Here is a 13,979-nt window from a genome sequence, read left to right as displayed (position 1 = left end):
AAATATCTTGCACACGGATACCCCTTTGAAGTGTTGTCGAAGTTGCCATGCCCCTGGTTGAATGAGCCCTCAGCCCATCTGGAAGTTCTTTCCAAGCCAATCTATAACATTCCGTTATAGCTAAAATTATCCATCTAAATAATGTTTGCTTAGTTAACGCTAGTCCTAATTTGCGGCCAGTGTATCCCACAAAAAGTTGATCACACTGATGTAGTTTTGCCAATCTTGAAATATAGAAGCTAAGAGCTCTTCTAGGATATAATCTATGTAGCCTTTCCTCTTCCTTACTTGTGTGAAGCAGAGGGTAGAAAGTAGGCAGTGTTATTTTTTGTGACAGGTGAAAATCTGAAAATTTTTTGGCAAGAAAGATGGTTTTACTTTAAGGACTACTTTATCTCTATAAAAGATGGTGTGAGGAGTACCGCTAGAAATCGCCTGCAACTCACCCTATGGGCTGATGTCATTGCCACAAGAAGTATTGTTTTTTAAAGTAAAGAGCCTTAATGAACAAGAATGTAAAGGCTCAAATGTAATGCATGTGAGGAACTTTAGTACCAAGTTTAAATCCCACACAGGAACTTGATAAGGTATTGGAGGAAACACATTTTTTAGACCTTTTAGGAATTGAATTATTAAAGGTATCTTAAAGTAAGATTAGCCAAGTGTAACAGAAAAGACAATATTGTGGGAATATTACATTGAAACTGGTCCACATTCTTTTCTCTGCACCAGTTACTGAACTTGTTCCAACAACACTGATACAGAGATTTAGTTGCTGGCCTTCTGGCAAAAGCAAAGTCTCCATTACATCATCCGAAAGGTCCCAATCCTTGTATCTCAACCTCTTAGAAGCTATGCGTGATGGTTGAGTGTGTTGACCTCTGGATGGAGAACGTGACCTTGCTCTTGCGTGAGAAGATCCTCTTTTTGGAAGACGTATTGGAGGGTAGATGGACATGTCCCGAAGGTCCAGGTACCAAGTTCTCGAGGCCCAATCCGGGGCAATTAGGATCATGGTTTTCCTGAACTTTCTCAAACTCCTGATTACTTGAGGGATCACAGGGACTGGAGGGAAGGCATACAGAAGTGGAAACTCCCTTTCCACCACAAACACATCCCCTGGAGGACCAGGGGGAAATTCGCTTGAGCAGTACAGTTTGCACTTCTGGTTGGCACTTGTCGCAAACAGATCCACTTGAGGGTTTCCCCAAAGGGCAAAGATCTCTTGAAGGACTTCCTGAGCTAGCTCCCACTCGTGGGAGACTGTGCTCTGCCTGCTCAGAGCGTCCGCCGCTGTGTTTTGCACTCTGCCTAGATGAACTGCCGACAGAGAGATCCCTTCTTGTATTGCCCAGGACCAGAACTGCATTGCTTCTCTGCACAGTGGCAGTGACTCTACTCGTCCTCTCTTGTTGAGGTAGTACATGGCCACCGTGTTGTCTGTCATTATCAGGACATTCTTTCCCCGTACAGAGGGCAGGAAAGCCTTCAGCGCTAGTCTGATTGCCTTCAGCTCCAATAGGTTGATGTGTAGTTATGACTCTGATGGAGACCAACGACCACGGATTATCAACTCGTTGGTGTGAGCTCCCCACCCCGTGAGTGAGGCGTCCGTTACTACTGTTATCTCCGGCCATGGTTGCCAAAAAGATTCCCCCCTGAGGTATGTTCTCTGCAAGCCCACCATTGCAGATACTGTGCTACTTTGGCTGGAACTTGCAATAGATCTGACATTATTTCCCCTGAAAATTGAGACCATTGAGTCCTGAGAGCCCATTGAAGGGATCTCATCCTCAATCTGGCTTCTGGCACAAGAAGAATGCAGGATGCCATGAGACCGAGCAACCTGAGAAAATCGAAGGCCGGTAGATACTGGGCATTCTGGTATTTTATTACCATCTGCAGAATGTGGTGAGCTCTCTCTTCGGGAGGCAAGGCTTTGCCCGAACAAGTATCCATGACTGCTCCGATAAACTGGAGCTTCTGTGATTGGTATCATGTTTGACTTTTTTAAATTCAGAGAAAACCCTAGTTTGTGAAGAAAGTGGCAAGTCTTGGACAGATGATCCTGGACTTGTTCTGGAGAACGTGCCCTGATCATCCAATCGTGCAGATAGGGGTAGATGTGAATCCCCCCTCTCCTGAGACTCGCTGCCACTACCGCCATTAACTTGGTGAAAACTCTCGGGCTGAGGTCAACCCGAATGGCAGAACTCTAAACTGATAGTGAGAATTGCCATTCGCAAACCTCAGGTACTTTCTGTGCTTGAGATGGATTGGTACATGAAAGTAAGTATCCTGAAGGTCCAATGATAACAACCAGTCCTGGAGTTGGAGAGCCTGAAGGATCTGAGAAAGTGCGACCATCTTGAACGTGTCCTTCCTGAGGAATTTGTTCAAGCTTCGCAAGTCCAAGATGGGTCTCGGTCATCAGTCTTTCTTTGGAATGAGGAAATATGGGGAATACCAACCTTTGTTCCTCTCCGCTACAGGTACATGCTCTATTGCACCTTTCTATAGCAGGGTTAAAACTTTGTGCAATAGGAGCGGATCTGGATGTTTGACAGAGTTGTATCCCGGTGGGTGATTCTGAGGTTTCTTTTGAAAAGGAAGGCAGTAACCTTGGGATACTGTTTCCAGTGCCCAAGCATCAGAAGTAATGCCCTGCCATTCTTTCAGATGCTGTGAGATCCTGCCTCCCACTGGGGTCTTGTGGGTCAAAACCTCAGAGTGGTTTTGCGGCAGCTGCTGCAGCGGCTGAAGGGACAGATGCTGATGCTGGGGCAGGTCTAGCACCATTTTCTCACCGCGGAGGAAATTTTCTTTGACCTCTCTGACTGGCCTGTCCCCTCCCCTTTCCAAATGAAGAATAAAACCGAAAGGGACGACCACTCCAGGAAGATGAGCCTGTGTAGGGGCATTGTTGAGGTTGTCTTATAGCGGCACTGAGTGATTTTGCTGCCGCTTTGGAGGTCTCCAGCTTCTCCAAACTTTCATCTGCCTTGCTGCCAAACAACCTTGAGCCGTCAAATGGCATATTAAGAAGCCTCGATTGCACATCCGATGCAAAACCTGACTTTCTTAGCCATGCAAATCTACGTAGCACCGTGCTAGATGCCATGGACCTACTGATACTGTCAGCTGTGCTCAATCCTGTTTGAACGCATTCCCCCAAAGCATCCTTTCCAATCCTTATTATGGATAGAAACTCATCACGTTCCTCACCTTCTGGGATGTGTTCAGCTGCCGCTGACATGCAACAGGGTATATGTAAATCTTGCAAGGGTGCAAGTTACATTTGTGGATTTTAAAGCCATGCTCCGTGACGTAAAAAAAATTCTGGACCATGCATCAATCTTTTTATCATCCCTATCGGGGAATTTTAGGGTATGCAGCATTTCTAGTAGAGGTAGATGCTTGAACTACCAGACTTTCTGGAGATGGGTGCTTACTTAAGTATTCTGGATCTGAATTACAGGGTCTATATTTTGACACTTATTTCTTATTTACTGCTGTAATAGTTTCAGGATTTTCCCATGCAGTATTAACCCTCCTTGGTAAGGCTACATGAAAGGGAAGTATGTGGTCTTGCTGAGTTCCTTCTGAAAGGATGTCAGTCATGTCATCATCTTGATAGACAGGTGAATTTCTTCCCCATCCCATAAATTCAGTAACTCTACTCATCAATTTCCTATAACCTGCATCAGCATGTTCTGCTGGGTCAGGTTTTTCAAATTCATATTCTGGAGAAGTATCCAGACCACTTGCTGACTTAAAGCACTCCTATAGGTCTTGTATCTTTGATTGAGGGTCAACTAACTCCTCAGGGACTGGTCTTGTACCAAATTTAACACCAGCAGGTGAAACCTCTTTCTCTGTTGATGACTCTCCTTCATATATGGATGACGAGGTCCTAATAAAATCATGTCTACTCTATGGGTGAAAAACATTTTCAGGTGGTATAGGTTTTAACATTGGCATGGACGTCGACAAAAGCGTTGATGGCGTTGATGTTGTAATTACAACCTTCGATATTGTCGAGGTAGTTTTCGATGCCTTCGAAGGAATCGTCGATCCCGTCGAAGGAGTTGTCGAGATCGACATCATCGAAGGAACCTTCAATACCATCGATTGTACACTCAACGCAACCTTTTTAGGCTTGGTCATCGACGCCTTGTGCTTGACTGCCTTCGATAGAGGCTTCGAGGATGTTTTCGATGAGGACTTTGATGACTCATGAGTCTGACGCCATTTTCTTGACTTCTACCTCCGATTAATGCAACAGTAGGCTTTTTCTATGAGGTGTCTGGGAAGAGTCCCTGGACGACACCCTCGACAATTATTTGTTGGATTTTCTTGTTTTAGATCTTCCCCTGTCACTTTTTGTGAGCAGTGGCATGGTCTTTGTTAGATTTATTTTTTTTTAGGGGGTCTGGGCCGCTTTCTCAAAAATAGTTAACATAGATGCTCTGAAAGCGCCCCATTTTCTATGGGAATCATGTCTCGATGGACATATTATGACTTCCTCAGATGACGTCGAGGAAGAGGGAGACTGGTGTCGTCTTTTCTTTGCCTTTTTAGAGGACGAAGAAGAGGACTTCCTAGATCTGCTCCTTGACCTAGATGATTTTTTATGACGTTTTACTGAAGACTTGGCCGAGTCTTTTCTCCCCTTCGAAGAAAGCTTGGAGGATCCCTCCCCCACTGCCAGTTTGCCTCTTTGTTCTCTTAAGGCCTTATGGGTCATCGACTAACAAGAACCACAGTCATCTATACGGTGGTCGGAACCGAGGCACCAGAGGCAATTTCCGATGGGGATCAGTCAGTGACATCTTTTCCCACATTTCTGGCATTTCTTGAATCCAGTTTTCGGTGTGGAAGGGTTTGATGAGGACATTATCGCACGAACTGAAGCGCCGCTTTATAATGATTCGAAGCGAAGCTAACGTAAAAACGGAACTGAGGCCAACGGGCGCGCTCGAGGCATTTATACACCGGATGACGTCGGCGCTCGACAGATACTGCCGAGGGGCATCGACGCAGCAGCCTCGAGTGGAGCACCCTCTGGCGGAGAGAGAAAAAAAATCCAAAGCAGCAAAGCTGAAGGTAACGATATATCTAAAATGAGAAATACGTGGGAGGACACAATCCATTCGAAGTGGTGTAACTATGTTCCCTGCTGGCCTGCCCCTGTCTCCACAAACCCCATTGCCATGCCCCCTTCCACGGGCAATTCAAACACCCAAACCAATGCGCCTGCTGTTTAATGGACTGTTTTAAAATGAAGGTTTCTTTTTAAATATAAAAGCATCGGAATGGTAAAATGTGATTTAAAAAAAAGAAAAAGTAAAGGAGCACCACTCTCAACCTCTGCTGCGCACTTAGACCACTGCTCCTCACTGTGTCAGAGCTATTTGCTAGTGAGCAGGGATGTTTGACCAAAGTTGTTGTACTCAATGGTGCTGTCTGGAGGTGCCTGGTAGTGTTTCAAACAGGTGCCACTAAAATATAAGTTTTCTTTGCCATTTTAGATGTTTTTGTTTTTGAACACCTTGTATGGTTATCTTAACTGACTGTTTCAGGTCATTTTAAAAATGACATTACCCTATCACTCGGCATCCCTATACGTTTTCAATCAGTATTTGCCCCCTTGAGAAAGGAACATGGAAAGGGTTGCAGTTGTCAATGAGCTCAGGAACAAAAAGTAATGTATTCTGCAGATTTCTCACATGAAGACAATGCATTAATTATAGCTACTCTACTTTTACTTTACAGTCCACAGAAAGACACAGGAAGGTTCTGCAGTCGAGATGACTCCAATAGAGGCAGATTTTTCTTGGCAGAAGAAAATGATGGAGGTGGAGATGGAGATCCAGGAAGCTTTCTTGCGCTTCATGGCATCTGTGCTAAGGGGCTACAGGTATTACCTGAAACCGATAACACAGGCACCCTCCAAGAAAGCCACTGCTGCTGATTCTCTTTTTGACCATCAAGGTGAGCTATAGCTCTTGAGACTGATTTTAAAACCAAATCTGAATACTTCTTAGTGAACCTGTGTTTTAAAGCCTGTGGAACTTGTACGTCAGTGAAAGTGATGGATTTTCTGTTCTCCTGCATTATATATCTCCACCCCAACAATTTCAATGTTCTTGCCACAACCTTCTTGTTGTTGACAAATCCTTAGGACTGAGAGGTAAGATTTGCTTGCCAATGCAAGCCTCTTTAATACCCTAGGCATGCTCTCCACTCTCGTACAGTCTAAACCCTGACTCACTGCAAGCACCAGGCAATATACCTGTTTAAATCCTGTGGTAGCCAAGATCAGGCCCCTTCCCAAGGGCACCCTCAACCTCCAGCAGCTTGCAGCAAATAAGGAGATGGGACACAGACACCGATTTACTGATGTGTAAACCAAGTTTCTTGTATTAGATAGAAAATACACACATACAGAATTATCAGTAGATAAGCAGGAAAATATACAATAGGACAAGTGGCCATGCAGTCTGGCACACAGATCTCTTCCAGGACAACCCTTGGAGCAGAGGTTATATAGCATATCCTATGCAATCACTAATATATTATAGCATTTGCATAATGGGGGTGTTACTTAGTTATTGCCAAATGTCTGCAAATGTCATGCTATCAGCATCTTACTTGTGACGAAGCCGTGCAGGTACATTGTGTTGTAATATGGATACGCGGTATTTGCAGAAGTCCTACTGTTCTCTACCATATATGGTGCTAATGCTATACTTCTAGGTAGCATACGGAAGAGAAGGTCCGAAGTGGTCTAATCAGCACCAGGCAGGGTTTTGGTCATGCCAGAGGAGCTGAGTGCAGAGGGAGAGGCAAAATGTATGAGAGAGCCTAATGTAGCATACCCTAGCATGGCATCACATAGCCTAACAAAGCATAGCATACTGCCACATAAACCCTCCCCCCCCGCCCCTTTGGTCACCCCTGAGACAGCGCGTAGACCACAGGGAGCAGGATTGGGTTTTAACATCAAAGATGCCCAGGTACACGGGTGACCTAGGGATAGGGTGGATAGGCACAGGGATTGTCGCAGAAAGGATGCTGCTTTAGAGACATCGATTGTCGGCCTCTAAAGTCCCAATAGAAAAAATGCATCCCAGAACATCTGTCATTTCTTTTTCATTGGACCGTCAGGGTGTGTAGTGAGCTTTTGGAAAAAGGGACACATGGCGGATTGCTGGGCGAATGAACCCAATGGTGCACTGACCAGTCCAGTTAGCTGGTAGCCATTTGCAGGTGCTAGCCCCACAAAGGAAATACAACCCTGTGTGGGTGTAGAGTGCTGTGGCGGTGCTATTACTATGAAATTGTCCTATCTTACTGACAGCTGTAATGTTATAGGTGGTGGTAGTAGGACTTCTGTTAAGGACATAAGTTGCTGGTGTGAGGCCCATAGAAGGCATCTTGCGTATTGCAGTGAAAGAGATCAGAGTATGTAGAAGAAATGCGGTCGGTATCTTGGGAGGTAAAGTATTGGCATAGCTAAGGTAGAAGTATCCCTAGGAGAAGGGATGGGTCAAATTGGGACAAGAAAAGTCATTGATCAGGAGGTCAGAATATATAATTCATCAAGATTGAACGGGACTGTGATGAAGGGAACCCCCCACTGGCGTACATAGGAGTGTGTGAGCATACATAGCAATCGGAGGCATTCATGAAGTCAGCGTAGGCCCGAGAGAAGTTGAGGAAGGTGTTGATTTCTGGGTGTAGGATGGGGGATGCAGGGTGAGGCAGAGCAAATACCATGGTAAGGAACAGCAGCCTGTTATAAACAATTCAGAATTAATAATGCGATACAAGTGTTATTCCTAGCTTTAGCAGTTCAACCCAATGGAAATTGGGACCTTATGACCAAACGTTCCAAAGGGTGTCCGTCATTACAGGTCCCGGTAGACAGGAGAGACGATAATGCAAACGTTTAGGATCCCTGCCAGGATGACGATGACAGATGCGTAGAGCTCAAAGAAATAAACTGAGGTGCTGGGCATATTCAGCTGACCTCCAAACCCCCTCTTGGACTGGAGTACTTGTGCATCTACACTCCAGGTGCGCAGCATTATGGTAGCCGCTTGGTGACAAAAACATTTGTGAGCGATGGTTCACCTGCTGATGTCAGGTGAGATGGTGGCTGAACTCCGCAAGTTGTACCTCAGGACAGGTAGCAGAATTTCATAGTAGAGGAGTGCTGGATGCAGAGTCACTGAGGCTTTAGCTGCTGGGATCCCAGTGGGCAGCTGAAGAGGGCTCGTTCTCCTGTACCCCTGCAGATTGCAGCTTTGCTGTGTCTTTGATGCTGGCAGACAGCGGGTTGTCTTTGTCCTTGACCTATTGCTGTTTTTTTGTTGTCGATGGCAGTGCTGTTTTCCCACACTGGCTGGCGTGGACCTAGGAGTCATGGCCTCTGTAGCATACTGCAGTGTGGTTGTCACCAGGAACTGGAAAGGACCTTGTCAACAAGTATGCAGGGATGATTTTCGCTGATGCACTTCCAGGATCACGCAGTCTCCCGGCAAGAGGCTGTGGCACAGCGTTTCAGGCAGTCGAGGCAGAGCTTCTTGGGTTTGCTGGAAGTGAGAACTGACAACGAGCATTAGTCTTTCACAATATGACACAACAAGATCACATTCAGTTGTGAGTCAGAGTTCAGGGGAAGGTGGCGGAGTAACTGGCATTCTCCTGGGCCTCCCCATGAGTACCTCGTGGGGGGAGAGGCTGTGTACTCTATTAAGAGTTTCTAAGGTCCATGAGGACATTTTAGGCTGGTTTCCTGGCAGACGTTAGCAAGATCAGAGATTCACATTGAAGTTTCGGCGTTCCACTGCCCCTGCTGATTGTGGGTTAAAACTACAATGAAAGTGGAAGGCGATGGTTTCCTAAATGCACTCACTGCCTACCTCTCGGACTTCTAAAATGACCCTTCTCTCGTTTGCAAGTGGGATTGCTCTGTTGGATTGAACTTGTTTCAATCATGGCCACAGTGACCTGATCAATCTATTCTTGACTACTTCCTCTGTCCTTGACTCCTCCCCACAAATCTGTTGTCCCTCAGATGCTTAACTACTCCAGTATTCTGCCTCCATCCCCTGTTAATGCTTCTCCAATTTCTACTCCTCCCACGCTACTACTACTACTCCTCCTCCTCTTTCTACCTCTTTCTCCTCAGAGGTACTCTGCCTTTCCTCTCCTTCCCCCAGAAGCTCATGGTATCCCAAGCTCTGGTTCTCTCTAGGTTGGACTATTGTAACAGCCTCTTTCTAAATCTACCTGCTGCTACTCTCAGCCCTCTGCAACTAATCCAGAACAGGACTGCACGACTTGTCCTTGGCCTCAAGCCCTGGGATTGTATCTCTCCAGCTCTGAAATCTCGCCATTGGCTCCCAGTGGATGCAAGGATTAAATTCAAAACTGTCTACTTTGTCCACAAGGCTTTCTGGGGCCTGGGTCCAAAATGCCTTCAGCTATCCCTCCACAAATACCTCCCTTCTCGAGCTCCTCGCTCCTCTACCTCTAACTCCCTCAGGGTCCGTCGATTTTCAAAGAAACAAGCTGGGGGTAGATCTGTCTTCGGCTGGGGCCTCCCTTTGGAACAGCCTCCCTGCCACTCTAAAACTTGAGGAGAAACCATCTCAGGTTCCGGGAGCACCTCAAAACCATCCTCTTTTCTTCTGCCTTTGCTCCCCCTCTCCCCTGCTGGTCTGTTCTCAATTGGCACCGTGCACCTGGCCACCCTCTGTCCTCTGGGCCCAGGTACCTGCTCACCCTGCCACTGTCCCGCACTGCCTCCGGGCCACCCCTTGCACTGGGGTCTGTATCTGTACCCATACAGCCCCCCCTTTTTCTCCCTGCACTTATCAGACCTACCCTGTCTTCTGCCTTAAACCCAGCACTTGCAAATTGCTGGCTGCACTACCACTGTTTGTTGTCTTTATTATTTATTTATTATTTATCCATTTCTCCTCTGCTTTGCACTTTCCACTTCTCCCCCCCCCTTCCATGCACTTTTCCCCTCCCCCATGCACTTGTGCGTTCTCAATGTCACTGGGCCTAGTAAGATCACTGTTTTGTTCCCCCCTGTTCCCCTCCCTTGCCTTGTCGCACTCTGAAACACTTTTGTACAAGCGCAATAGAAATAAAATATCAATATCAATACACTGCTATTCCTCCTCCCACTCTACTACTTCTCCTCCACCCACACTAATCCTCCTCCTGCTCCTACATTTCTAATCCTCCCACACTACTACTACTACATTACTACTCAGCCATGCTCCTTTCACCCTGTAGTGGTCTTCCCGTACCTTAAACTACCCCTCTACATACTTGGCTCAGGCACAGACTCGTATGGCAGAACCACAATCACTCCTAAGCCAATATCTCACCTTCTCCAATACTCTTAGCCACAAGCCGCCGCTCCCACTTTGCTCCTCCTGGTCTCTGGGTCGCTGTCCACCTCAACCTCACCCGATATACCCGCACTTCCAGTTTCTTGTCCCCTGCTTAAATATCCCTTCCCCTGTGCTTGTTGTCCATGTATCCTTTATCAAGCTGCTTCTCCCTTTTCCACCCAGGGCGTGTATGTCTAAGGATAGTCTTTAAAATGGGGTCTAAGCCACACCTAATTTCTCTGTGCAGGCTCATCGCTCAGTAGACTTGGTGGGGCATTGGAAAGTACTAATAGTTCATGTTTTGGGGCCCGCTCTGAGGGATATTTGATGAGTTCGAGGATCAGTTTCGAGTGATCATGGGAGTCGCAATTCACATCTGGAGAGCTGCAGGGTGCAGAGATTTAGATGGACCTCTACATAGCAGGTACAAATTCTCATGATTATCATGGTGCATTGTCCTTCTGCTTTGAATTAGTATTCTATGTCTATGGACTACACATAGATTGATTTGGAGAAAACAGAGATTGTAGGTCTGATGGCCACAGCGAAGGTTCTTTTGAAAGGACAACACTTTATTTCTTTTATTTCAAACTGTTTTAATTTGCGAATCGTCCGGATGCCTTCATTCCATAGTTGTATGGTTGCCTGAACCAGTATCTACCAATTCAAGAATAAGTGTTTGGCCTTAATATTTTTCTCTCTCAGCCTGCTATGTTCCTCTTGGGATTTGTGAAATCATAGGTCCACTTTTCAAAGCATAGTGCATGGATCTGAGGTTTGAAGTTAGAGCGAATGTTATAATTCCTTATGTTGGTAATGAGGCCTAAGAGTGCTCACCAAATTCCTAGCAGTCAGTTTATCTCATGTTGCTTATCGTGTATGAAAATTGTAAGAAACCTGAGGGTTTCCTCACACTTACTCCCCTTGGATCCTCTTCTCAGGTGGCCAGGGAAAGGCCATTGCTTTTGAATCCTGACCCTGGGGGTGGAGATGCGAGGGAGGATCATCTGGGTGCAGGGTCCTTGGGGATTGGGGAGAGGTCGTCTGCAGGTGAGACATGGTATCCCCCTTTTTTGGGATAACCAACCTTGCCCTCCCCCTTCCTTTATAGGCTGTTGCCAATCACTTCCCTTAATTGCCCCTTATTCATATCACTATAGTACTGGGACGAGGAAGAGGCGACTCAGAGTGGTACACACCAACATGTCATTTCACTACTCTGTTACTGAGACGAGGAAGAGGACTGTTGAGGGGGCTGGGCATGTCCTGGGAACACTACTAATTATAGTCAGGCAATTGTACACAATCGATCACACCTGCAACCTGTTAAGGAGCCACAGGTGTATGAAATGTGGAGCCAACAGCATGAGAGGGGAAGCCAGTAGGAGAGTCGCCGGGCTGCGAGAAGCGGGCTTGAGAGGGTGGATGTCCTACAACGAGGAAAGCTGGCATGGATCCTGCCTGGAGGCCAGCGTGTGCTGTCAAGGAGCTGTGACGGCTGGGTCCGAGCGGGCCGGGAACGAAGCAAGGCTCATGGAATCCCCCCCCCCCCTTGCTGAGTGCCCGCAGCCGGAGCTGTGGGGCACAGAGGACTTGCAAGCTCTGCGGGCTGATAGCTCTGCCTCTCTCTCTCAGGCGCTAACAGCAGCCCCCAGCGCATGTTTGTGGCAAGCGAGTGCCGCTTGCGGGGACACAGAGAGGTGTACGCAAAGCCGACCAGAGAGGGAGACCACCCAAACTTATGCAGACAACTGGTGAGTGCAACAGAGAGACCACTCATACCGGGGCGCTCCTGTGGCTATGGCGACGCATATGGTGATGCCAGTTGAAATGTATGTACAAGTGACCATAAACCCAGTGCTTCAAACAGAACATCGAACATTAAAGTGAGGAATTTAAATGCTAAGCCTGTGATATTGAATATTGAACCGCAGAACTGCCTTATAATTATTGTTGAATACCCAACTGAGGGAAAGCTTTGTGAAGCTTAGCAATGGAATGGAAACACAGGTGAAACGCACGAAATGAAAATTTTAAAGGCAACAAATGCAACGTTATGAATAAAGTGAAAAGCAAGTGATGAACAGTTATAAAGTGTATGAGAGAAAGGTGGTGGAAGAGAGTAAGCATCACGGAGTGAGATGTAGGACAAGAACACACTGTGACAAAGCCAAAGACTGCCAATAAGAATTCAGAGTGAATGCAAGCTTGGAGCACTGGTGTGGTGAAGGAAAACCTGTTTGGGAAAGGCACCTAGGGTTATCGGTGCGTGACCTGTAACGGGTGGACCTTTTGGTCTGACAACTCCACCTAGACTGAGGAATCCAGTCAAAGAAAGTCCAGATGAAAAATCTTTATTGATGGCCAAGATTTCTGAAATGAATGGGAAGAATAGCAATCTACAGTACCTGAATCTGAATGGTATTCATGGTGATATGATATGGCATTTGTAACGCGCCTATACACAAGTGATACACAACAAGTGATACACAACGCGCCTATACACATGGTGACCTGGAACTGGTCGTGAGAATTCAGACACTTGAAACTGATGATACATTGGCAAGCTAAAAGTGTTGCAGCCTTGGTGAAGGGAACCCAGAGGACCTTTTTGGAACTGAGTTGCGCCTTGGGGAAGGGAACCCTAAGACCTTTCTGGAACTGTTACCTGGGAGGAAAGGAACCCCGAGGCCTTTTTTGAACTCCTTTGAACTTGGGGAAAGGGAGCTGGAAAATGAGCTTCGAGCTGGAAGAAGCTCAGAATTTTATTTTGTAACACTTTCATGTGTTACTGATATCCTTACACATTGTATGGTTTCGTTGTGAGGGTAAGTATAGGTTTTGGACACAGACTTTTAAGTTGAACTTACATTTCTTTAGGTAGGGAAATCCCACCTTAGTATAGGGCAAGTTAGGCCTTACACCATCCTGAAATTTCGTTAATAAATACATTTGGTTTGAACTTTTAATCTGTTGTCTGTGTCTTGCTTCATATGGTGCCTTCACACATCCTACCCGACTCTGGACAGCTTGCCTGTTTTGGTTTAATTTCCCTAAATGAATATGGTCTCCTGGTCGAGCTCTTCACCCTGTATTACAGTGGTAGCTACATGAAATGTTGGAAAGAAATCTGTCGCACATTATTTACCCCGAATATATAATTTGTATCACTCTGCAGTCTTGTACTGAGCTCCTAAAACAAGGATATGTGAATGACAGTGGATGGTGCGGGGCGTCTTGTATGCACGTACTTTGTGTGCTGCTGAGATGTCATTAAATACAGTTTGTATCTTACAGAATAAAGGTGGACTTCAATTACTATAGCATGCAGAATATTTGTAAAGCTGTAGGCATTTACCTGCTTTTTTTTCAAATGAAGCCTAAGAAAATCCTTCCTTTTGTAATTCACAGGGTTTTTGAAAACCAGGGACCGTGCCTACACAAAGTTTTACTCTCAGTTAACAAAAACCCAGATCTTTATCCGCTTCATAGAAGAGTGCAGTTTTGTTAGCGACAAAGATACAAGTCTGGCATTTTTTGATGACTGCATGGAAAAGGTAA

General features: G+C 46.1%; 1 protein-coding gene across 4 annotated transcripts in view; it reads left to right on the top strand.

The window, feature by feature from the left end:
* Window positions 1–13,979, top strand: part of DENND4C (DENN domain containing 4C) — a 2,555,958-nt gene that overhangs the window by 1,228,363 nt on the left and 1,313,616 nt on the right. For all 4 annotated transcript variants that reach the window (XM_069625964.1, XM_069625963.1, XM_069625962.1 and 1 more), the window contains exons 12-13: window positions 5,776–5,994; window positions 13,830–13,975. In XM_069625964.1, the coding sequence (XP_069482065.1) occupies window positions 5,776–5,994; window positions 13,830–13,975 (365 nt within the window). The remainder of the gene's footprint in view (window positions 1–5,775; window positions 5,995–13,829; window positions 13,976–13,979) is intronic.

The sequence above is a fragment of the Ambystoma mexicanum genome, chromosome 6p, assembly GCF_040938575.1.
Source record: "Ambystoma mexicanum isolate Mex_15411 chromosome 6p, UKY_AmexF1_1, whole genome shotgun sequence".
In the NCBI taxonomy this organism is placed as follows: domain Eukaryota; kingdom Metazoa; phylum Chordata; class Amphibia; order Caudata; family Ambystomatidae; genus Ambystoma; species Ambystoma mexicanum.
Note: the sequence above shows the minus strand (reverse complement) of the source record. Positions and strands in the feature narration are given on the sequence as shown.